Raw genomic sequence first — 27,487 nt, forward strand, 5'->3', positions numbered from 1 at the left:
GGCTCTCCCTTCCCTGCAGCTGTCTATGTAGAGCTAATTGTATCCACTTGTTTAACCTCGGGGAACGTCTGGAGGGGACCCAGTGCCACAAGGGTACCTTTTTTTTTTTTAACGGTCATTTCCTCTCTGGTGTAACTTGCATGACAGTATGTGACAAGCAGAAATTAATGGGGACACTGCTGTGCCAATTCCTCCTGAATTGCTGACACTGGCTACAGGCTGCCTGTTTGCCACCCAGCCAAGACCTCACATGAAACATGGCGAGGGGCCCACAGCTCTATTCACCAACAAGCCAGCTGGTCAGTGATGAGAAGAGCTAAAACAATGTGGTGCGCACAAACCAGGAAGAAAATGCTTTACAAACTTATTCGGACCAGGGAGGTGGCATTTGCTACGAGTTAATATGCCTGTTTATTTTCCTGAGTGGCAAATTGCAGGACTGTAATCTGCAAAGTACTTTGGATATAAGTATATCTGCCCCTAGGCCTCCGAAGGTGTTGTTAGGACAGGACTAGCATTCAGGCAAAAGGAAGCCATCCATGCAGGATTCATCTCCAAAGAAGCCTTTCCAACAGGCTGCCTCCAAGAAGGTTTGGGAGCCAACAGGGCATCTCTTGCCTCTAGCTAACTACCACAGGGTTGCCCAGTTTAGAAATTCTATGCATGGGTGTCCCTTTCACTCCTCCTCGCACGTACAAGTGCACATACAAGTACACACACAAAAGAACTCTCAGTTCAAGCCCATTAATCGCCTGCAATGTTTTACAGAGTTGGGGAATATGTCCAACCTTGGCAAGATATACTTTTTCCTCTTAATATAATCAAGAATCAACCTTGGTTAGTGGTCACTTAAAACGGTGGCTCTGTTATGGATCAGGTCCTAACCATTTTAGCACAGAGGAACACATAAATGTGTATTTTTTAAGGCACAGTAGAAAAATCACCTATGATCTTGTATACAACTCAAAAGTCAGGTTGAAGGAGAAAAAGATGGGAAGGCAGCAATGGAAAAATTCCACCAGCGAGAATTTTATAACAAATATAGGAAACTAAGCTCATATAAAAAGGACATGGCCAAGAAACTCCTCAGTTTCATCACTGAGCATGGCATATAGTGACATTTTGGTATTCTAAAGTAATAGTAGCTTCATAAAAGCATTATTTAATTCACCTTTTCCCCTAAAGCTTTAAGGCATGCCCAAATTGATAAGAATGGCACGTAGTTTTTGTGAAAAGAGAAAAAAGGAACACACAGCATGTCTGGAATTCAATGAAAGAATAATGTGCGAATTTAGCAGAGCTGCCAGGTGGGCACTTGGGAGAAAGAAGACATGTGTCTCTAGTTCTAAGAGGACATTTCCAAGCCAACATCTGAGTTGGTTCCCTTCAGATAGTTGTTGTTTGGATGTAAGCCGTTAGCTACAGGGACAGGTAGTCTATACACTAAGCAAGTGGGATTAACAAAAATCTCCAGACCTTGGGCAAGATAGCACAAGATCAGAGAGGTAATCCAGTACATTGTGCAGGCCACTTTGACCAGAAAAAGGCCCTGGGAGTAACTTCAGCGAAGTGGCTTTATTTCTATAAATAAAAGCTGTGAGATCTACTGTACTTTAGGAAAGGTTTAAGACAATTGTAACTAAACTAAAACACAGACCCAGAAAACACACGAAAGGAGAACTCACGGATATGGAAACACTAAGCTCCTAAACAAACACATTTCTCAAATATACTAAATAATGCAACCTGAGCCCTGCTAAATGTTCACTGCCAATACAACTTTTAAGGGTCCCTACTTTCTGATAATGAAGTAAGATTTTAATGAAAATCCAAACACTCCAATCCTAAGAGTGTGCAGTGTGTTACTGTCTAAATACAGAGTCCTTTTGCTTAAGACTAATGTGGAAAATTTAACAAAAAACTTATTCCATTTAAGACATTCCTTCTGTGAACACTTGATGACCTGAACATGAATCTCAGACCTACTTGGCAAATGTCAGTGAAGACATTTGTCTGGAAGCTCTCCTGGCTCGACACGTGATGGTACAGCTTTTGTAGTGACTGCTCTATATAGCCTAGCTTTACTGCAGTGACTCCCATGAGAGATTGGCTATGGAGTCCTGGTGAGGACTGGGCCCATGTTTCCAGGCAAGTCAGCTCACTAGGGGAAAGGCTGAAAGACCTTGTCCACCTATGTGACCCACATGGACAGTTCTAACATAAATTCTCATTAGTTATTATTTGTAACTCGAGAGTATGGATAGTGGGAAAGATGGGGAAGAATGATGGAAGTGGTGACATGGATCAAGATGCACTGTACTTGTAAACTGATTTGCTGAATTGAAACCCCTGTACTACTACTTAAAGGTAATGAAAAGGGTTGGGAATATGGCCTAGTGGTAGAGTACTTGCCTCGCATACATGAAGCCCTGGGTTCAATTCCTCAGCACCACATACATAGAAAAAGCCAGAAGTGGTGCTGTGGCTGAAGTGGTAGAATACTAGCCTTGAGGAAAAAAAGCCAAGGACAGTGCTCAGGCCCTGTGTTCAAGGCTCAGAATGCCAAAAAAAAAAAAAAAGTAATGGAAAAATGTTTGTGGAAAATGTTATTTAAATTTCGTCCTATGTTTTCCCTTTATAAACTCTTAAGCTTTTTCTAGGCTACAAATATGCAATTTAAGGGCTAGGAAGGCCAGAATTTGGTACATGGAATGTCATCATCTAAGTAGGTTTTAAGAATACAAATGTTTTATGGTACACATTGGGTACTTATACTTATTTAAAAATAGCCTTTTCTCAGTTCAAATGCCATATTGTAATAGTCAAAGAGTTATTAGGCCTGTCAAAGGCTATACAAACACCCACATGCTATATTTGTGAGACAGGAGACCATGGATTGTAGTTACAGTCTTTCTTGGTGCTGTGTCAGGCCTCTGATCAGAAGAGTTGAGATCTCTGTCAAGGCTGTCCTGTAGCAAGCAAAATACAAAGAGATGATTTCCAGTTCATTTCCCCTGGCAACTTGCTCATCAGTCACTGGAGTTCAGGACTTTTTGTTATTTTGGCTGGAGGAAAGAAAGTCCAGTGGTTTCTGTCCTGGTGTCCCTTTACCTACAATTTGGGTTATTATCAGGCATGCTGTGTCCATCACAAAGTGTAGCTAAGCTGCTATGATGGGTTCACAGGCCTAGCCTGAAGCACACAATTTCAGCATCACAAACATAATTCAGTGGGATTAATGCTATTTCTTAAAAACATGTTTTTGATGGTGCCATTTAAAAAAAATGCAACAGGGAAACTGTCAAAGCTCATATGGTATGTGAGGGAAAAGGAGACATGGTTCAAGAAGAATTGCACTCATCACCTGACTCATGTGACTGTAACTCCTCTGTATATCACCTCTACAGTAACAGTAAAAAATTGTTTTTTAAGAGACAAAAAAGAATACAACATAATACAAGTTCCCTTTGGCATCATTTTTCCACTTTTAATTTTGAAGAAATGTTGGGTGTCTTTGAGTAACTATTGAAGTTATATACAGACACACTGGATGGGCATTTCACTTCAAAAAGAGTTGAAAAGGCATTTTACATTTCTTCATTAAATCAATTCTACATGCAGAATACCTTACTTATCCCTGGTACAATCTCTCTGTACCAACAAACCCAGGTTTATAAAGAAATATTTTTTTAAAAAAGCATCTGCTCAAAAGTATAATGTAAATAGGAGTTCACATTAAGAAAAATATGGAACGTTAACTTCAAGTGAAAAATATTGAAAACCCAGAGATCATCGGAGAAATAGGCACCTGTGCTTGTCATGATAGTAAAAATAGGCTTGTAACTTTATTCTATATGTCGACATTAATTTAAAAGCTTACTTCTCAGCAGCAATTCCTTCCAATTGCAATCAAGTGAAATGCCTCTATAGCCAATTCTATCAGTTTTAGTGTAAAAATGGCAATAAGATTACCAATAAAAAAAATGGTGTGAGCAAGTCTTATTAGAAAGCTTGGTACATCAATTTTTTTCTAGTTAGTCCTTGTTATATTATCTGATGAATTACCACTACCAACCTCCATATTATACATAATGGATATTTTACAAGCTCTATCCACTGTGTGAATAACAGAAGAAGTAAACAATACTATTAATTTGTATATTGGACTACAAAGATGGTTCAGATGTAGATATGTCGACTTTGTGGTAATACAGTGCATCTTCCATTAATATGTACACATAAACATATTGTTGGACTGAAAATGGATTGGGGCTAAATCATTGAAATAGCCACTTTATTCTTATTTTTGCCAGTCCTGGACCTTGAACTTGGGTCCTGAGCACTGTCCCTGGCTTCTTTTTGCTCAAAGCTAGCCCTCTACCACTGAGTCACAGCAACCACTTCTGGCTTTTTCTATATATGTGGTGCTGAGGAATCGAACCCAGGGCTTCATATACGTGAAGCAACAACTTTACTATGAGGACATATTCCCAGCCCTGAAATAGCCACTTTTGTAGAACAAAACAACTGACTACTAAGAATTTCATACAATGTAACATAATAATAATACTCACTTATTTTGGGCCATAAACAACCCAACATGCTTTAAGTGAGATGCATTATTAGTATGTCAGTACATTTTGTACCAGCTTTTCTTTAACAGTCTTGGAGCTTGAATTCAGGGCCTGGGCATTGTGGCCAAGCTTTTTTGCTTATGGTTAGCGTACTACCACTTGAGCCACAATTCAACAACAGTCATTTATGGACCTTCCTGCCTAGGATGACTTCAAACTGCAATCCTCAAATCTCAGCTTTCTAAGTAGCTAGCCAATGGCATGAGCCATCGGCACACAACCTCATACTAGCTTTTAAAAACAAGAAGTGGGCTGGGATGTAGCTCAGTGGCAAAGCACTTGCCTAGCAAGTGCAACATCCTGGGTTCAATCCCCAGTACCAAAAAAGAAAAGACAAAAAAAAAAGTAGCAAAAAATATTTACATATTGATAACATACTACATACTGTAAAATTTAGATCTTGTTTCTCTTTAGTCGATTATTCGTCCAGAATCAAGTTCTTGAAAAATTATTCTGTAGATATGTAATAATTCTGTTGCTTAGTCTCCTCTTGGTATATTCTGTTTTTCTTCATGCATTTCTAATTATTTGTGAGACTGAACTCCCCCCTTACCACATCTTCCAGCTATTCTGTGTAGCTGTGAATCTGTTTCTCAATGTTCCTTATACATATCTAAATTGAGTGATCTTTTTGTTACTGGTTTGTAAGAGTTTTGTATATATGAAAGTGTTATGGCTTAGCTCTCCTTTTTGTAACACCATTTGCCTTTTAGCTCTAGTTATACTATAAATTAAACTCTTTCTCATCTATGAATCATTTCTTTGCTGATGCCTTCTTTTTATATGTAGTAAACTCTACTCCCAGATCTGATATGTATTTGCTTATTTGTTATTCTATCCATTAAAACAAACTAATAGTAGCCTTCTCAAACATACTCATCTTTTCAAATGATCAAGTATTTTGGGCTTTCTACAAATCATCATCTACGAGAGTACTTGCTTGGTATCCAAAGCCGAAAGTGTGTCTTCAGCCCCCTAGCCAGCACTAAATGTTGCTAAATCAGGCCTGTTTCTAGCAAAATTTACAAGCAAACTCAGCTGTCTCTTTTATAAGGAAAATTTCCTGCTGTACAAAGGGTTACCTTTGAACAGTATCACCATTATTTCACCCATGACTACATCCCTAATTTTCTGTTTTCTGGCAGCTGCTCTCCAACTTACAAATAATGTGTGTCTTTGTTTAGAGTGCCTTAGAAAAACTGTATATTCTAAATGTGGAAGAAAGCTCGATTTATTTTACTTTGAAACCTGAGAAATCAATAACATGAACCATATGTTAATTATGGAACTTGGTGATAAATAAAGTAAGAAGTCCTGTGAAAGTGCAGTGGTGAGAGTGACCGTGAAGTTGAAGCAGGAAGGGAAAGAAGTCCTTTCTCTTGGTGTGTGGTGCTTTCATAAATCTCTCCACTTGGGAGGAAACCAAACTGCAACTCTTTTCTAATTCGTTCTAATGTAATTTGTACTTAACTTTCCTAAGTGTTGTTGTTTTTTTTAAATCATGGTCTTAAAGCATAAATGTGATACCTATCAAGGACTGTTACTGTAGGGGCAACATTCAGAATCGATCATGTCAAAGACAAAACTTAAGCATACTTTTGTTCTCGTGTGTTGTTTATTTGGACTCAAAGACAGTTGTGCACCAAAGAAATATGGCAACCAATCTTTAATATGAGGTTGAAGTATTAAAGAACTTGAAGTTCAAAAGACAAATTGTGATCAGAGTAGTAATCAAAACCAGAAGAACAGAGTTAGTAATGAAATATAGGAGTTATTAGCACTTAACATGCTTATAAGCTTTGAAAAAAAGCTATCTTTGCCAAAAATGGTGATGCACTCCCATAATCCCAGCAGTTGGTAGACAGAGGCAGGAGAATGAAGAGTTCAAAGTGTGTCTGAGCTGGCAAGATTCTGTTTCAAAATAAAACAAACAATATAACAGAGCACAACACTTTAAAAAGCTACATTTTGGGAGAAGTCTAAGACAGCACACAAATCTCTCTTTTATTCATAGGACCCAGTCAATCAATTCACTTCTAGTGATCATCAACTTAGTTCTCCCCTCTTCTTGTACCTCTTCTGATGATGAATGTATATATTTCTGTAGTGGGAGGGGAAAAACAAAGCAGGGTACTCACCTGTAACTTTTATACTATATTAGCTTCATCAGGTCTTCAGCTATGGGGGTGATGGTGAATTTCCCAGTTCTGGTTTTAATTTTAGCATTTGATATACTAGTGAGATTAAAATGTCAACAAGGAGTACTTAAGTCCTTATTCCATACTTAAAACCACAGAATATCTTAAACTGAGGATAGCTGTTTCTGGACTAATCTGTGTCTTACTGCTAATGTAGACAGAGCTTCTAATGTACACTGCAGTCCTATACATCATTCACAGTGAAACTTCCCATGCTTTCTACTCCCCAACCTCTGCTGTTCTATTTTAACATTCTAATCCAAAAGTGGTGTGACTGTACTTCAGTAGAATGATAAATATTTTCCTTGGTTTTGTCCAAGAAAGGAAAAATTAACAAGTATGGTCAGGGATGGCAGTGAACAATGGTAAATATAAAAGTCAATACAGCCATGAACTCATACTTGTTAAAGGCTTAGAATCACAACTGGGGAAAAAATAAATTCTAAGCACTCTTGGCTTCTAATAGATGAGTTTCAAAGAAAGTATCCTATCTGGCCACACTACTGCCCGAGCTAAAACCTATGACAATGATTCACTTAAACTTTCATATGCTTTGTTTTCTCACCTTGCTTTTTTTTTTTTTTTTTAAAGGGGGCTAAGAATTCAGATAAGTTATTCTCACAATTCTGGTAATGGTTTACCAAGTTAAGACCACAGGAAGCTGAAATCATTATTATGAATGAAACACAAAGGACAAATCACATTGCTATCTTGAACACTTTTCCGAAGGGGCATAGTTCTGAGTGGTTTAAGAATTTTTAGTTAGAACTTGCCTATTTCTAAGCATTTTATTTTCTCTTTCATATTAACGAGTTAATGTTTTCCAACAGAGTTCTTAAGGAATGTTTTTCTTTTATTATTTTCTTAAGTTATTATTTGTGATTAATTGTGGATTGAATTTAGGACCTCAAGCTACCACTCAGGCCATGTTCCCACCCAGCTTTTGATGAAAGGTTACCTCCCCTCCCCCCAAATAGGGTCTTGTGCTTTCACCCTGGGTTAGCCTCAGACAATAATTCATCTGTCTCTACTTTTAGAGAGTATCTGGGGGCCACAGGAATGTACTACCAGGTCTGGCTTATTTCTGTGACAAGGTCTTGCTAAGTTTTGGGGAGAACCAGCTTCAGACCATCATCCTTCCAACTCCACCTCCCCCAAGTGGCTGGGATTACAAGGATATGCTACCATACCCACAAATGGCCCCAAGTTCAGTGCTTTCTAACAAGTTTTATGCATATGGACTTTGTCTTAGGGACTCCCAAGTTTCCCTTTTTTTATGATAAAGGTTTCACTGTGTAGCCCAGATCTTGCATCAGCCTCCTGAAAGGTGAGATGATAAATTTGAAAAACCCCATGCCCAGCAATTTTCAAGACCTCTGATCATCTGTGTACTGGCAAGCAAGTATTGAGGGCTCTGAGTCATCTTAGACCAAAAGGACAAAAGGGAGACATTTAAAAATTTTCCCCATTAGTGTCATATGTGTCACACTGGGGGAGTCTTTTGGTGATTTTAATATTACCAGAGGCCACTTCTTAGAAACTCCCTCCTGGGACTCATACTGGGAATGAGAGGTCAGTTAGCATTTTATTTGAGCACCACAAGTGCTGGACACAGTAATGTGATTCACTAACCATACTTAGAGAAACAGTGCACAGTGAAGAGAGAAACAGAACACACCTAAGCCTTCATCAACCTTTTATAGATGGTAACTCATTTTTTCAAGGTCTGTTGGGCTTGGTATATTTTTACAGGCATCATAATCTAGCTGACCATTTTATGGTACTTGCTAAGGTTTTTTAAGAGTTCTGATTGGCTGTTTCTAATATTAAAGGAATTTTTTTTAACTACTTAAGACTTCAAATGTCACAGTGCCCAGAGCCTTGTCACAGAGTCGTAGATTTTAAATACATATAATTAAACAAATGAAGTACATATTTAAATGTATTGTAATGAAATCTACCAATAAAATATAAATTTAAATATTTTATATTCAAAGTATTTATATTTAAAAGTACACAAATTCTGGCTAAGGTCTACATATTTGCATGTTCACCAGAGTCCATCATTTTAGAGAATTTTGCTTTTATACAATGGTGACCAAAAAAAAAAAATCAAAACGTAGGAACTGCAACAAAGTTATATGCTGGAGACATCTGACTTTCATAACTGGCTCCATTGGGTTTGCAAAGCTCTATTATATAGCCTTCTGTGAAAGAACTTATTCATTCAACAAATATTTGCCAGAACCAATTTCTTCTCAACTGCAATGAAAAGAATGACTAATGTTTTCTACCTTGCTTAGGAATGAGGAATACGATCCTATCTTAGATAAGTTGATAGATTGGTTCTTTACATGCCTGTCAGTAACTAAGACTTCAGTGATGATAATACTGCAACTAGCAACTATAAAGTGAAGCTATGCTTTTTAGTTCCCACATTCCACAAACATACCTGAAATTTCTGGGTAAGACTAAATATCCAAAATAAGTAATACAGAAGGCAGTGGTTTTTTTTTTTTTTTTTACCAGTCCTGGGCCTTGAACTCAAGGCCTGAGCAATGTCCCTGGCTTCTTTCTGCTCAAGGCTAGCACTCTGCCACTTGAGCCACAGCGCCGCTTCTGGCCATTTTCTATATATGTGGTGCTGAGGAATCAAACCCAGGGCTTTGTGTATGCGAAACAAGCACTAGGCCATATTCCCAGCCCAGAAGGCAGTATTTTTTTTAATTATTTCAAAAATAATTTCATACTTTGAGGCTTCTACTTCTTATGGTGGGGATGGGAAAGACTTTTGTGTTCAATAGTGGATATATATATATATACATATATATATATATATGAAACAATGTTAAAATTTAAATTTTTTCCTAAGTGCCAGATTATCTTCTAGATAAGTACTAATCTCATCATTAAACTTCCTATATTTTAAAACATGTTTAACACAGTCCAATATAAAATGAAAACAACCTTTGGAATTTAGTTAAATCAGTTCTATACTCAAGAAGAAAATTCTGTATAGTTCTAGAGATCAGTTACTGATTTTAGATTACATCTAAATCAACCCAACTAAGCAAATACTCAGCTATAGTATGTAGCACAGTGATCTTGTCTACCATAAGGAATTGAATTGTGTAAGAGCAAAAAGTAGATATAACGAGATGACAGTTTTGAGGCTTATTGTTCCATAATTAGTAGAATTAGGAAAGCATTCTTCTATATTCCAGGCATTAAGAAGGTTCTGGTGATACTGCCATAGACTAAAACTCTGACTTCAAGTTCCACACTTTCTAGTTGGAAACAACAAACAAAAAAAACAACTGAGATAAGTTTAGCTAAAAACACTATGAAGAAGCTAAGATAATGTTGTATTACCTGATATACAGATGAGGCTTTGTGTCTGAGATGGCAGAATAAATTAGCCTCTGTGCTCCAACATTAGGAGAGAAAAGATAAGGAGACTGTAATCAGGGAGCTTAAGCACATGTTAAATTTAGATGACGAATATCCCTTTTTGGAACAGAACATCATTCTGCTATCTGTTACCATGGTGATATAGACAGAGTATATAGTGCCTATAGCTTTTTAATGGGCTCTATAAACAGATTCAATGCCTTAAATGAGGAAGCATTTTCTAAAGAGAGCTCAAACTTATCTGTTATTAGCTTAAGTTAGTGCCATGTGTCTACTTAGTGAGTCAGTATTTATTTGGGTGAGTCAGTCTTGGTTACCATTAGAAAGACATGTGCTTTCTTTTTCTTGTAACCCCTATTTCCTGTTGGGGAAGGGGGATGACAAACCACTCAATAAATCTGTTGTAGTTTGTAATTAGAATATCAGGTGTTTGCATAATTTTGTCCTCTTTCCTTACAGAAGTTTTAGCTACTACAAAGAACTAGAAGTTTACACAGCTTTTGTTCCTGGGACAGTTGTCAAAATCTGTATTATCTCAAAATGATTACTCTGAATAATATCCTGGGTTATTAAAAAATGACACTTGAGAGTGAAAGAGATTAGAAAACCTAATATACATGTTTCTGATGGAGGAGGAGGAACAAATAGAAATTACTAGTGTGTAAATGAAGGATTACAGTAAACAGCTCATGAATTTAAGAGTTTAGGAGTATGAATTACTAGAGTGGTGAGCACTCACTCACAGCATTTCCTCCAATCTGGAGTGTATTCCGTGTTAATCTTCCAATCATCTCTCCCACTACAGTCAATAGCCAAATGCTGGCACTACCCAGTCTGCGCTCTAACTAGCTGCTGACTTTCTGCTTAGCTATATATCTGATATTCCTCTTCAAAAAGTCCCCTAAAGTGTATATGTTCAGTAGGTGGGTGGTGAGGGTGTAAAAGTTGTGGTTTAAGTGGAGAAAACATTTCTTTTGAGTCAAAGGACTATTCAGAAGCTGACTTTCCACAGAACATATAGGTCCTATGCCTGGTAAAAACTGGGATGACTATTCCTTAGAAAAAAAGAATATCTCTAGACACAAGAGCTAATAAACTGTAAGAGGATACTTACTATAAAACATTCTATGGATCTAAAATGTACAAGAATTAGGTAAGACATTATCATCACCAATCCTTTAAGATGCCCCATTAATGTAGCAGGCTATATAGTAAGAACCAGGCACATGACTTGTAATAGTGACTCCAAAACTAGGGAGGGTAAAGGAAGCTGGGCCCAGCCAGGCAAAGCCAAGGTAGGTGAAGTAGTAGGATGGGAACAGGGCTGGTGAGAAATTGTGAAGGAAAGAATATAGGTGACATGCACGTTTGAGTACTGAGAGAAAAATAAATTAAAAGCCATAGTGTCAAGCCAAAGCCTTGGAGATCCATCTATACAGCAGAAATGAACTATTTTAAGTGAAACTGCTCTAAGGACACCATCTCACAGTAAAATCACCATGACTGGCCTATGAAGTCCTTTATACCAGAACAAGTGTTATTACAACAATCCACTTTACTTAGTAAAAGAAATTTTATGGGGCCGGAGGCATGGTTCATGTGGTATAGTATTTGCCTTGCAAGACCCTGAGTTCAAGCCCCCAGGGGGATACCTCCCTCCTCTAAAAGTACTGAACATTCTCATCAGGTATTTTTCTTATGTGTACTTTCTTTTAAATATTTGTATACTATACAAAGAGAACATACTAATCAAAGAAAGGTGTGTGTATTTAAAAAATACAGTCTATTCAATTTGTCCTGCCACAATATCTGACTGGAAAAATTTTCTTTCCAAGATCTTTATCGTTATTGTGGAGTATTTGTTCTTTGAATTTCTTGCCTTGTTTTTGGGATCACCTTATTATGCAACATCTGCTCTGAATTTCAAATGTGATAAACAGAGTATGAGTGTTGGTGGCAGATGGCTAATGACCAGTAGTGACAGGGCATTCAAGCCTGCCTTGTTTTCTGAGAAGTGATATTTTCATGTTAATTTGCTCTGTCCCCTGCAAAGATGAGACAAATCACCTGCTCCTAATTCAGGGAAAGTGGAGACCACCAGGAGCCAGACAGGCCATGAATCCTTTTTTAGAAGTGAGAAGGAAGGAAGATCAGAAGTACATCCCCAGGACAGAAGACCAGTTAGCCATTTTGCATTATGTCAAATGGAGAAAGATCAATCAGCCCTGGGCATCCCATAGTGACATCAGAGCCACTGTTTATTGCAAGCAGATATTAGTCATGAAAACAGATATTTCCCAGAGGCAGAAAACAGGTGCTATTAAGAGTGTGTGTCAGTCTCTGAAGTCTGGGCTTTGTAAAATAAGCCTAATAGTACATTTTATCTCTTACTGAAAATATTAAAACAGAAATCTCTAAGAAACATTCAATTGAAGATAAAGTAAAATCTAATCCACTGAGAAAATAACCCACACAGACACATAAACCTTGAACTTTCCTGGTCCTCTCAAGCTGTATAGAATTCATTTATCATAGGAATACATAAACATAATTTTAATCTCATGATTGAATCACCATAAGAGGCCATATGGTCTTGAGCTAAGAGGACTGTCCTATCTTAGGCTGCTGATATGTGTGGCCATTTAGTGCTTCAAACTTGTAAAGTTGTATCGCCAGTTTTATCATGTGTATCACAAGCACATAGTATCCCCGGAACAACAACTAGGTAGGTTCTCAAAGAGTGTGCAAGCAGTTGAGAAGGCAGGTCTTATCCATGGGAAGATAATGCATTTGCTATACAGGCAACCCAAAGAAAGGAATAGTTCGTTAAAAGAAGGCACAGATATATTTTGTCCATTCGTAATTCTTCCCAGACACAGATATTTTCTGGGGAAAATGTTCAACTCATTTATAATTCTTTCTGACTCTCTCACAGACAAAAACATTGAAGAACAATAAAAGCCTTAAGCCCCTCCTCAATTTAAAAAAACATAAATTCCCCATCAAGTATAGATTCTACATAAATACACAGACTTACTATGAACCTAAAGAAAAAATAACATAATCAATGCAAAATCAATTATTACCTCGTAAACTTAAGTATCGAAGTCCTAGATAATAGAATTAAATCTTGAATAATTTAAAAAATTAAATAAATGTAGCAATGAATATTTTCACAATTAAATAGAACCAAAGACAATATTCTGGATTAGAAAGATGAAAGCAAAGTATGTCAGTAATAAGACTAGAGGAGACATCATAGTATTTGTAGCAATCTATTGGCTCCTTTGTGCAATGTCATTATCAACCAAGAATGTACTTTAAGAATATTAAGAGATGAAAGAATGTGATGAAAATTTCAAGGTGAAATATTACTAAAATATATATGCTTGGGGCTGGGGATCTAGCCTAGTGGCAAGAGTGCCTGCCTCATATACATGAGGCCCTGGGTTCGATTCTCCAGCACCACATATACAGAAAATGGCCAGAAGTGGCGCTGTGGCTCAAGTGGCAGAGTGCTAGCCTTGAGCAAAAAGAAGCCAGGGACAGTGCTCAGGCCCTGAGTCCAAACCCCAGGACTGGCAAAAAAAAAAAAAAAATACATATGCTTAATTTATTTAGAAAAGGTGTATTTATAATCTTGGAAAGATTCACCTCTGATTTTATTTTTATGAAATTTTCACTAGTGTTCAGTTCAGGCCTATATCCTTAACTTACATGATCAAAATCTGATATGAAAACTATTCATTAATAACAGGACTTCCTCTAAAAATTCAGCAAACTATCAGCTTTCACAGCTACTTAAAAAGCTTCAGGTAGGCTTTTCGCATTTTTTCCCCTGAAAACAAGTGTTATCTACACATTGGAAAAACTGTCAGAAGATATTTGTAAGTTCATTGTGGGTTCTTTTCTAACAAACATGCTGATGAAATGGCATACTAAATTAGAGTTCATCCAACATTAATATTATAGTTACTATGGAACATTATAGTTTCGAACAAGTCCTTCATATTAAATGCTCTGGATATACATGAGAAAATCCTGAATTTCAGAGGCTAGACAACAGGAAAACAGTATTACAGAAAACAGTGGAGGGCAGCTGGTGGAGGAAAATTTCCTTAGCTTACATGTACATATGATTTTATCTTTATTTTCTGTTTTATATACATTTTGTGTTACAGTATTTTATATTTGGTATGTTCCAAATGTCAATATATAATATCTATGACAATGTCAATACTATCTTTATGATTTGCAGCCTTTGAAAAATGTTTTAGAAAATATTTCATTTCATAATGCAAAGAAAATCAGATATAGGTCGTACTTATTTATAAACTATGGTCTATTTATTTGCACTTGAAAATGCTCCCTAAACGATTTAAATAACTATAAACAGTGTGTTAAATAATTACAAACATGCTTTTGTGTGGCTTTATTTCTTCTTTGCCATTTGTTGTATTTCTTCTTTTGCACCCTGAGAGTAGGTTCATCTCCAATTCAGCTTGGTGTCCACAAAGTACCTAGCATAGATCTCTCCTGAACAGAATAATATTCAACAAATATTTTGACAAGTATATCCAGAAAAACTTCTTCTGAAAAACATTCTATATAAAGAATCTGGGGTTTTTTTTTTTTGTTTTTTTTTGGTTTTTTTAAACAGACATCAATTACCATGCCGGGCTTCATTTCCAAATTCTGAAGATGCACAAACCAGAGTCTGGTGTGACCACAATTTTTCCTTCTGCTTAGTGTTCACTGAATTTGAATTTATGGGCTTGTATTAGTTTTTATTAAATTTGATGCCATTTCAGTCATTATTTCTTCAACTCTCCCTCACCTCCTGTAATATAGAGAGATCCTTTTTCAGTACTAAGATTAAACTTTCCTGAGGTCTAGGACCAAAAGTATTAAAAGTTCTTTCTATTGTGACTGGTAGAAACAAAACTTTCCATGCAGGTGGGAGAGCTTTGGGAATTGTGCTTTTATTTTTTTAATTCATTCTTATTTATTGTTATTATAGAGGTTATTATTATAGAGGTGATGTACTGAGGGAGAAAGGATTTCAATTACATGAGTCAAATTTTTGTCTCTGTACTAGGTCCTTTAGCGTAATCATAGTCACATGATAAAGTTACTGAGACTTCCTATAAATAATCCTGTAGAACAAAATATTTCTGTTCTCTAGTTGTTTGCTGGGAAACCTCAATTAACCAGAACTGAAGTAGCCAATATTACACTTTATAAAAATAACAAAACAAGAAACTCAACAAAACAAGAAACTCAACAAAACAAGAAACTCAACAAAACAAGAAACAAGTGATTGCTAAAAATAAACTTATCAATTATACACTTAGCCAAAACCATTTTGATGATTTTTATCATGCTTCTAAATGAGTATTCATGTTTTCAACAATAACTTGTAAGTACCACAAACCTCACATTAGAAAAAAAAAACTTGAATTTAATAAAAAAAGGGAAAATATATTAGAAAATTTTTAGAAATTAAGGCTGGAGATAAATGACTTCTGATTAGTCAGCAAAAAATGTTCAATTAACATAACATAACCTGCTTTAAGTATTTCATTTGGACCTATCTTACCAAGAAATTATCAATACGCTAAAGCATAAACCAGAGCCATCAACCTCACCATCAACTTCTATAAGGATAAATGGTCTCTACAGGATCAGTAGAGTTACTGACTTAGGTGGCTGAAGAAAATTAACAGCCTTCAAAAGAATGTCCAGTTTACACTAAATGAAGTGACATTCCCTTTCCCTAGCAATAGACTGGAAAAGTCGTAAAGTCTTTAGCAGTTCCAATGCTTCCAGCAACACAATCCCCAATCCTGGCTCAACCACTCCCTAGCTCCTTCCATCCATCTGAAGCAGTCTGGTGACTAACTCCTTTCTGTTCCTCTTATCCTACTGGCACCTCCTCAAGTATGTTTGAGAATCTCCCCAGACCACTTCATTTCTACTAGTCTCTAATCCTGCTTTAGTCTAATGCACTATACTGGCTTATCAATCACTACACATAGGCTTGGAAGCTTTTAATAATATACGAGAACTTGATATGAAGCTCCAAGGAAAAAGAAACCTATGGACATAGCAATGTATGCTATGAGTATATGGCTACTGTGACTTTTTTTTATGATACCCCACAAAATAACTTTGAAATTAAAAATGTATCAGAAAAAGTGAACTATGTACAGATTATTGTGCGTGGCATTCTACCACTTGAGCCACAGCTCTACTTTTGGCTTTTGGGTAGTTTGTTGGCGATAAGAGTTTCACAGACTTTTCTGTGCAGGATGGCTTCAAATTGCAATCCTCAGCCTCCTGAGTGGCTAGGCTTACAACCAATGCCCAGTGTATTTTAGTGGTAGTCTATTTTTAAGGTATTGAAGTCATTTTTAAAATAATTTAAAATAAATTAAAAAACAAACCTCTCATGCTCAATGGTTGGATGAACTATTATCTACAAATAGCCATAATGCCAAAGACCACCTACAGATTCAATGCAATACTTTCAAAATCCAAATGTCCCGCTTTGCAGAGACAGATATGGTTAAAACTTCATATGGAAATACAAAAGGCCATAAATACCCAAAGCAATCCTGAGCAAAAACAGCAATGCTGGACTTGGAACCATGCTACTAAACAACCAAATCAGTTTGGTGCCGGCACAAAAACAGTTCTGAAGACCAATGGAACAGACTAAAAGATGAGGAAGTAAACCAGCAGTTATCTGATTTTTGACCAAGGAACAAAATGCATATGTTGGAAAAAAGACAGCCTCTTCAACTATAGTGCTGGGAAAACTGGACATCCATGTATATAGAAGACTCAAACTAGATCCATCCCTCACTCTGTACTACTATCAATTCAAAGTGGATCAAATACTTCAATTTAAGACATGAAGCCTTGAAACTACTATAGGAAAAAATAGGGGAAAATATCAGAAGTTAGGCATGAACTTTCTGAATAGAATTTTAGGGGCTCATCAATTGATAAATGGGATATCAAGCTAAAAGGTACATAGTGAAGGTCATAGTCACTAAGGTAAAAAGCCAACCTACAGAATGGAAGACATATCTGACAAAGGTCTAATTACCAGAACGTACAAGAAGCTAAAAATTAAGAGCAATAAAAAAATCAATAACCCAATTAATAACTGGGAAATGGAACTAAACAGACACTTTTCAAAAGACTGAAGTACAGGTAGCTCAACAGAAACGCTCAACATTCCTGGCCATAAAGAAAATGCAAATCAAAAAAACAATGAGATTCCACCCCTCCAGTCAGAATGGACTTCATCAAGAATACAAACAACAACGAGGATGTGGGAAAAAGGACAAATGGCTAGTGCTTTCTCTCATATGTGAAAGTTGGACCTAAAACAAACACTTATTATGAAAACACATTAAGGTCACATAAATAAATACATGACTAAACTGGCTAAAGTATGGTATACCACTAAAGGTGGAAAACCACCTTTGAACAATTAACAGTTTAACCAAATCAATATCAGGATGATAAAATGTCTCTTGTCCAGAAAGAGTAGCAATTATAGGAGAGAGGTAGAGGACTGGAGAGAAATGGCAGAAGAATACTATCATAGTTCTCAATGTGCTAAGTAAAATGGAACTAGGAAACTTGAGGAGATGGGTGAGAATAGGATAGAGATTGGGGTGGGGGTAGGGGATGAACAGTATGCATTATATACACGAATAAAGCGTTAAATTGAAACCCTTTTATAGATAATTTAAGAAGTTAGAAATAATATCTAAAGGAAGCTTGGCAATGTGTCTAATTTATTGACTATCTACTTACACATACAGATTATTGTGTGTGGCATGATCAGGATATAAAGATGAATGAGCAGATAACTGCATAAGTAATCATAACTAGAAGTAAAAATGTGTAGAACAAATATTATAAGGCAACTGAGTCAACAACCAGCTGTAAGAATTCATCAAGCTGGGTGTGAAGACTCTAGTCTATAAAATTCTGTTTGTGAAGTGGAGATCAGGAATCATAGTTGAAAGCCAGCTGGGCTAAGACTTAAACTCAACATTGGTTGAGACTTCATCTTAACAAATGATCTGGCACAGTTGCAATCAGTGACAAAGGGAGACACAAATCTGAGGGCCACAGTCTGGGTATAAAGAAAAACCCTGTCTTGAACAAAACAACATAAAAGTGTCTGGTGTAGTGGTTCATGAGGACATGAGTTCAAACAATTTTATCATTAAAAGAAAAATAAAGCGATAAAATTATGTCTTATGTGGGCTTAGAAATAAGTGCGATTATTTGTGGAGAGTATCAAGGGACTTTTAATGAGGGGATGTAAGGATGAGGGAAGATGACAGAGAAAGTGAATTTGATCAGGATACACAGTGTGCATGTACAGAAAAAACACAATGTAACTCCCTGAACAACTAACAAACAATATTTTTAAGGTGAAAGGGAAAAAAAAGAAAATGAATGAGAAATAGTGTTAAGGTACGAAATCACAGTTCACACTAAGAGAATAACTGTGACTAGTCCAATATGGTATGAAAATTGGGTAAGTAAAAAGGTCTACACCCTGTCTCCCCATGTTGACCACAGGATTTGTTTAAACAAACTCATGAAAGAAAAACTTGGAATAAATGAAAGAGTAGCAATAACAGTAGGGCCAAGAACAGGTGATCAGAAATACCTACATTTAGGGAGCTTTTAATGTCTTTGCAACTTTGTAGGAAGAAATAAGACCCTTGCTGAGTATCATGCTGGTTATGCAAACCAGGTGAATAAAATATACTTATTGACCTCAAAGCCAAAGAATAAACTGTGTATTACTGAAAATTTTAAATTTATCTTGGAACATCTTCTAGCTATCACTTAAAGACATTTCTTACTCTGTTGAGAAGAAATTAATTCCTACATAAAATGCTAAATTCTGTAACTCATTCCTTAACAATGGTGTAAGAAGTTATTTGGAAAAAGATCTTCATGAAGACCTGTACATTATGTGCACAGATCTAACAGATTTTCTGGGAAATTCAGTTGAGTAGAATTCAATTAGTATCAGGAGAACTTTATAAGCAGTTTTTCTTATACATAAAAGAAGAAAAAAAAACCCACAGTAGTCAATACAGTACATCTAGCTTGCTGACCTTGAAAGGCAAGTAAGCATTTTCTTTCTTTCTTTTTTTTTTCATGTCTTCTGTGACCGGGACTTGAACTCAGTATCAGACACTATCACTCCAAGAAAACATTTTAAATTATCCTTGAATCCCAAGAGTCTGGCATACTGTCTGGCATTTAGGCTTCTGGTAAACATTATATGAGTGAGAAAAAAAATAGAAATGGCCAAACAACTAGTAATTCAGAATTCCATGTTAAAGGTATGTCCTAGAATTAATATGCAATTATCATACCAACGTGCTCATGAATGAGGTTTCAAAATATGTTTCTCAGAGACCATGAACCAACAATGCCCAAAACCAACAGACTAAGCTATATTTATTATACTATACTTTCTAAGGTTACAGGCTGTACCAACAGGCATTATTAACCAATTTTAGTTAGTATTAAAACAAAAGGATTATTTCACTCTAATGAACAAGAAAGCATCCAGTTCTCTGAATATTTTAATTAGTTGATATTTTAAATCATATACTGAATTCTAAAAGCACCAATTCTAGCAATTTTTTTAAGGAAAGCATGCTACTGTTTAACAGACTGTAACTGTGACCTGCCTGACAAGGCAAAAAGAAGCTACATGGTACCTTTATGGTTTCAGTGGGCACTCCAGGCTCTGGAACTTTATCCAAGTAAGTGGTCAAGTCTTGATCAACATGTTCAAACACTAGTGTTAGTTTGGTTTCTCTGTCTGTTCGTGACACTGTGCATACATCAAACAACCTAGAAGGAAAAACAAGAGATTAAGTAGGTGGGAATAAGCAAAAAAAAGTAATCTTTTACAGATCTCTCTCATAATCAGGGAGGGGAGTCAAGCACAGGCCACTCACATCTGTGATCATATGTGAAGATACCTAATAAGATCTGATACTTTAATATCGATGTGAAAATTAAACTGGAGAACATCTTTTGCAGCCAAGCCAGAGTCAAATGATTAGAGAACAAGAACCTCTGCTTAGTTTCCATAAGGTAAGACCTGAGGTAGAATGCTGATGTCCTTGAGACAAAATATGTTTCTTTTTAGCTCACAGTTTGAGAATGACACAAGACAAATGAAGCATTCTTTAGAGATTCTGGACTCTTTTTTTTTTTTTTTTTTTTTTGGCCAGTCCTGGGCCTTGGACTCAGGGCCTGAGCACTGTCCCTGGCTTCTTCCCGCTCAAGGCTAGCACTCTGCCACTTGAGCCACAGCGCCGCTTCTGGCCGTTTTCTGTATATGTGGTGCTGGGGAATCGAACCTAGGGCCTCGTGTATCCGAGGCAGGCACTCTTGCCACTAGGCTATATCCCCAGCCCCTAGATTCTGGACTCTTTAATGAAGATTTTTCTGGAATTTCAGGGTGATAACCATGTTTGGAAAGAGAAAAAAAATCCTTAATTCATGTTAACTTTCCAAATATCATATTCATTAACACTGCATTTTAGAAAACTTAAAAGTATTTTTAATTGATAGGTAATGGTATATACTTGAGATGTTGCTGAACTACTATATAGAAATAACCAAGGCATTATATATTTCACACTGTTGAACATGTATACTTTAAATATTTTTAAATACACCCATAAAAACTGTTACATGTGTGATATAATGGGTTTATTCATTAGTTAGGTTAAATCATATTACAATGTATACACTGTAAAATTCATAAATTTCTTTTTTTTTTTTTTTGGCCAGTCCTGGGCCTTGGACTCAGGGCCTGAGCACTGTCCCTGGCTTCTTCCCGCTCAAGGCTAGCACTCTGCCACTTGAGCCACAGCGCCGCTTCTGGCCGTTTTCTGTATATGTGGTGCTGGGGAATCGAACCTAGGGCCTCGTGTATCCGAGGCAGGCACTCTTGCCACTAGGCTATATCCCCAGCCCCACATAAATTTCTTTTTTTTGGAGGGAGAGGACAAAAATCTGCGGGTAAACTATCATCATTAATGATTAAAAACAAAAATTAATAGATACTGTACTTCAGTTTGGATCTGTGAATTCAATTTTCCCAGAAAATCTTACAACAAATTCAGGATTTAAGTTTTAGAAAAAACAAAAAAAAAAGCCTTCAGTAGTCAAAACAGTCTTCAAGCTTATGTCTAACCACAGCACAGTATCTGGAACAAGAGACTATCACTGAATATTTGAAGAAGTAAACAAACCAGATATAAGCAATGTATAGTAAACTTTTTGGCAAGAATGTAATTTAAATACTCTCACAGTTAATAAAATGCTGCTCGTCTTTTTTTCATTAAAAACTGGATAAACACTCTCTTCAAAGAAAGTAATTGTATATTTGAACACAGCCGAACACAGAGTTCACTCTCACTGTCGGGTTTGTGTATTAATTTTATTAATGTCTCATTGGTTTACCATGCCTACACTACTGTATTTCGGGGCTATATGGACTTGACACTTGTTATTCCCTTGTGAACAGAAGTTAAAGAACACTAATCTAGATCTGGTGGGACAAAAAACAAAACACCTGCAATTCAATGTACCCTTACAGCCACATCAATATACTTGTCAATTATGAACAGCTTCGGGTGAGTTCTCCAATTACATTAAATTAACAAAATCAACTTCATTTTTCCTTTATGCTTATCTACTTCCAAATCTTCTGAATTTCACATTTTAAAATCTATTTCTAAGTAATATTTTCCCTATTGTGACTTATTTGAGGCATTATTCTGATTAGGTTAAAAACATCCATTTAATGAAGTCATTAAAGGTAGTACCATAAAAACCACACAAATCTACACTACAAAAAGCATTTGGGAAATTTATGAAAACAGATCTTTCAACTTGGTAATTGGAGGTAATTTGAAAATCTGCAATTAGCATCAGGGGAAATAAAAATTCCAAGAGTAACTATATAGCATTCTCTCTCCTTTTTGGTTAAAATGTTGGCCATTAACATCTTATAGACCCATTACTTCAGAGAAGATATGTGGAAAAATACTGCATGGACTAAATATGAATTTTTGTGTCTTAGTTGCTTAGTAAATGTTACTGTAGCAAAAGCTAATAGTTACATTAGTCTTAATGGGTAGAAAATACATTTTAAGCAGTTAGTTGTAAATATTAATCTTTTAAACTTTAAAACATAATTATTTGTGATCATTTTATTTGACTGCTTCTAGATTATCTCAAATCAAAGACTGGTAGTTTGGATGATAAAAGAGAGTTATTTCAATATACAGCAAATGGTTTCACAAACGCCAACTGAGCTAAACAAGAAATGAAATGTCTGGTATTTGGCTAGAGGTTAACAATCTGTAATATATTTATATAAATCAATGAGGAATGTGGCTAGGCTGCCTATAACCCCTACACTTGCAAAACACAGGAACCAGACAGGTCTGAACACTTGAACATAAACACTGGAAGTAAGCAACTGCACACTGTATGATTTCTCTTGTTGATCAACATTTTATGACTTTCTAAAGAAAGCTCTTGGTTTTTAAATTTTTTTGCTAGATATTAGGTAAACCAACAAAAATTACATTCAATGATTATGCTGATTGTAATTCCACAAAAAAATGTAGTAACACTATACTGAATATGAATAAAATACCTCTCAGATGATCTTCAGAGGAAAATTACTGCTCAGTATTTACCCATTGGAACTTCATGTAATATGATCCAATGAATGTTCGAAGAGTAAGAGGGAAAAATGGTTTTCAGTATTTACTAAGGTTAGGCATCTAGTTTAGCTGTACAGTTGCAATGCAAACAAGGCCAATAAACCATTGAGGCCATTATCATTTCACAACTGAGTCAGCCAAGCCCCTAAGTATCCTATAAAGAAAGTTCTCTTCCAGTCTCTATTGTCCTGACCCTCCAGCTGCAGGGCAGAGAACAAGCATTGCAGTCCAGCACAGTGCTCAGAGTTTTCCAGCTGTCCCAGTGATGTAATTGCCTCACAACAAAACATCTCCCTGAATTAACTCTGCATCCTACCCATTGTAATTCTTAACGACTGCTTCCTGTTCGTATTCTCAATTTAACTTGTTTGGGATCTATCCCATCGGTCAGTTGACTTCATCTAATGGATGGGATCACATCCAATTTGTTTGGGATTTCCAAAGATTACAAATTACCAAATTCTCCCAATCAACATGCTTTGTAAACAAAACCCCTGCCTTTCTATTGTGGCTACAATAAAAGGGAAATCTGTATTATTTGTTATGATTACATTTGGATCTGTCACAGGAAGTTCTATGAGGACTTTTTTCCGGTCAGTTTTTTTTTTTAATTCCCCAAGAGCTATCTGGCACAGCTGCCTAAAATGTCACAACAATTTTTTTTTTTTTTTTTTTTTTGCCAGTCCTGGGGCTTGGACTCAAGGCCTGAGCACTGTCCCTGGCTTCTTCTTGCTCAAAGCTAGCACTCTGCCACTTGAGCCACAGTACCACTTCTGGCCATTTTCTGTATATGTGGTGCTGGGGAATCGAACCCAGGGCCTCATGCATACGAGGCAAGCACCCTTGCCGCTAGGCCATATCCCCAGCCCCACAACAAAATTTTATTTGAACTCTAAAACCAGTATTTGGAATTGGGAAGATTTTTTTTTTCCTCCCCTTTCACCAAATCTCCTTAAAGTCCATAGCAATTCTTTGGATATGGCTTGTATGCACCAAGTTTGTGATTATGCGTTTCATGGGCCCCACACTAATAAATACTGGCCAGCCTGTTCTCTTTTTGTACAAGTAGGAACTGTATGTATGCAGCTTCTTCACCAACACTAAATGACATAGCTCTAGAAGCATTTGCCACCAACAATACTGAGCATATTGCTACAAAGTAATCGCTATTTCAACAGCTCCCAGACTAAAATCTATCATGTGCAGGCTATACTCAGTTTTAAGGTTTAAGATAGATATAAAACAAGTATTATATGAAAGAGCTTTACTATCTGGTCTGGGGTATGGCTCAAACGGTATAGCTCTTCCCTGGTGAACACTAGGCCCTAGGTTCAATCCCCAGTACTGCCAAAAAAGAAGGTAGAACAGAGGCTTACATGTAAAACTACAAGTAACTATACATACTTATGAACTAGTACTAAATAAATTATAAACACTAGGTACTACTGATGTATTATATCAAAGTAAATCCATTTTACCATTTATCAGACAATTACAGGTTGTCCCTGCTTCTCCAACAACCATTTACCTCTCCTGGAAATCATCTTTTTACTTTGTTTCAAAATCTCTCATGCCCCACACTTGGGAAATATGATTGGAGGGACAAAGGCCCAGTGATGATGACACTTGAGCATTCCTGGCTAAACAGAGTGACAATGACAGAGGAATGGAAAAAACCGTAAGAATGAGTTTTAGGAATTTTTCTCTTTCCAACAGAATTCCCAAGCTGGCAAAGCAAAAAAACAAAAAACAAAAAAACACCAAAAATGTGTGCTGCTAGTAGTTGTTGTTGACAATCATTATCCCCACTCTATTGAGTTCGGTAAAGAATGTAGCCAACACAGGGCAGAGCCAGAGGCATGACATTTTAGATGACCTTGGTTAATCACCTGATTCCCTTTGTGCCTGAGCTACCCAATGGATTTATTAATTACTTGAAACAGTTATGTAACATTTTTGTTTGCCCAATTTGAATAGGGTTTTCGTTGCTTACAACAAAAATATTATAAGACATCTATTAGTATTTTTAAATGATTAAATGACTTCAAAGCACCAACATCTACCCTATAGCATGCTATATGATTGACAAAATGAACTACGTTCCAACACATAATTTAACAGTAGTGTCTTCAATATGAATGAGTTCTTCCAAGACTATTCAATGTAAATGGCTCCTCCATCTGCATGTCCACTGCACAAAAGCGCTTGGCAGCAATAGAGAACATAAATCCCTGTTTTCTAAGAAGCCATAGAGCTTTGTCCCAGGATTCAGATTTGAAGTTCTTAGTCTCACGAGAGATATTTTACAAAGAAAAAGCAGACCAAGGAAGATAACAGAAGGATGAGTTCATCATACAGAAACACAGACCCTAGAATAGGAAAAAATTCAATGGCTAAAAGAAATGAAGAAGTTCTTAAAAATAATTTAACAATGAGCTCAATTTTCTTTTGTGTGATGGCACTGGAACCTGAACTTAAGGTCTACATGTTGCCCCTTAGTTAAAAAAACAAACAAAAAAAAAAACTCAAGGCTTGTAGTCTACTACTTGAGCCATAGCACCACTTCAGCTTTTTGGTGGTTAATTGGAGATAAAAGAGTCTCATGGAGCTTCCTGACTAAGCTGGCTTTCCACCATAATCTTCAAGTCACAGCCCTCTGAGTAAATAGGATGAGCCACCAGTACCCTGGCTAAGAGTTCAATTAATTTAAAGATTGAGTCAATGAGCAGAGGAATGTTCTCCTGAAAACCTTAAACAACCACCTTCTCACTTAGCTACTGCTCTAAAGTAGTTAACAGTAATGCTAAACGCAGGAAAACCCTGTGCTCCTAATCTGACAAGGGAATACAATGCCAACATTTTTTGTTTACTAAATCACTTTATTCCCACAGCCTTAAAGGGAGTGTCCATAAGAAAGTTCATAGTTCATCTTCTTACAGTTCATTTTTAGAGTTGCTATTAATCTCCTTTCAGCTTCTATTTACATTCACCTGGCAACTGGGGCTGGGTGAGTTAATATCTTCTGGATCTGTTAACCAAAGAATGTTTTACAGATGAAATGGGAATCCCATTTGAGCAAGTTTACAAGATGTGATTTACACTACAGTAAATATTGAAAACAGAGCAAACAGTAAGAAGTTGTGTATAGGGTAACACACTCCTGGGAAATGATCAGCAACAAAACTGGTGTGCTACTGGCCAGACCTCAAATAAACTACTTAGGGTGAATTAATTAGTACATGGGATGCAGATGTATCTCTCGGCTTGTATTCATGATGGATTCTTGAAATGTACTTTATATAAAAGGATTCAGACTTCTTCCATAGTCCAACCTATCAGCAAGCACCAGTGGCACTCTCCAATTATCAAACATTTCTTCAAATTGTTAATGCATTTGGTTTGAATTAAAGGTAGAGAGGAGAATGAGGCTGTAGTCTCTGTTGTGTTCACTACATGCTACTACAAGAAAAAGGACAATACCATTTTAGAGTTGAAAAAAATACAAAATTATCCTATTTGTTGATTTGTAGGAAAGAATCAGGAGCATAGTATTTGTACTTAGAACTCCCAAAGACAAGAAGGAAACATAGGCAGTTAATTGGTGAACTGATACTTACACTGAAATTCAAATTCCAATATAAAATAGTTCTACAACTTAAAAAACAACAACCCACAAAGCCCAAGCCTACCCAAAGGAAAAGCCTTCCAATAAGAGAAAATAGTGACTGCTCAATCTAGGTTAGAATAAAAACCAACTCACCAATCACAGTGAAAGCTCAGAAATGGGACATTACTTTCTTACCACTTAAGGAAACAGTTTCCTTATACAATAGTTAATGTCAACCAACCACTTTACCTAAACAAAGGTCCCAAAGAGAGTAAATAGATTAAGAGATCCCAAAATCTGTGGCATTTGCTGGAGAGGTGAGAAGGGACCCCCCAAATCTAAAACACCATATTAGTCAACTAAAGGTAACCTAAAACTGAAAACACTTCTGGTTCTTGTGCTTATTCTTTAAACTCTTTCTGAAACCTAGTGCAGCATTTGACTTGATAAGCATTACTAATTGAATGAAAACTTTCAAAATTGTAACTTAAGGGAAAGCCAGGACCAAAGCACAAGAGAGGGTCCTTAGAGATGTCATTAGAAAAACATGGCACTCTTAGAAAGCCACCTTTCTTGACTGATGTTGAATGGTGACTCAGATGCTAATAGTATATTGCACTTACTAGTTACTACTTGTTAACTGGCTCCGTATCATTAGCTACTTCCTTATATTTTGGTTGTGTGTGTGTGTGTGTGTGTGTGTGTGTGTGTATGCGTGCGTGCATGTGCATCGCGTGTGTGCAGGACTTGGGGCCTGAACTCAGGGGCCTTGGCACTGTCCCTGAGCTGTTTTGCTCAACTAGCACTCTATTACTTGGGTCACAG

The 27,487-nt window shown here is 36.5% G+C and overlaps 1 protein-coding gene across 4 annotated transcripts in view; it reads right to left on the reverse strand.

The window, feature by feature from the left end:
• Positions 1 to 27,487, reverse strand: part of Cdk6 (cyclin dependent kinase 6) — a 189,861-nt gene that overhangs the window by 123,136 nt on the left and 39,238 nt on the right. For all 4 annotated transcript variants that reach the window (XR_007210085.1, XM_048340027.1, XM_048340028.1 and 1 more), the window contains exon 3: positions 20,020 to 20,155. Coding sequence is in view for 3 of the 4 variants with exons in the window: in XM_048340027.1 (XP_048195984.1) it covers positions 20,020 to 20,155 (136 nt within the window). In the remaining variant the exon portion in view is untranslated. The remainder of the gene's footprint in view (positions 1 to 20,019; positions 20,156 to 27,487) is intronic.

This window comes from Perognathus longimembris, chromosome 2 (genome assembly GCF_023159225.1).
Source record: "Perognathus longimembris pacificus isolate PPM17 chromosome 2, ASM2315922v1, whole genome shotgun sequence".
NCBI lineage: Eukaryota > Metazoa > Chordata > Mammalia > Rodentia > Heteromyidae > Perognathus > Perognathus longimembris.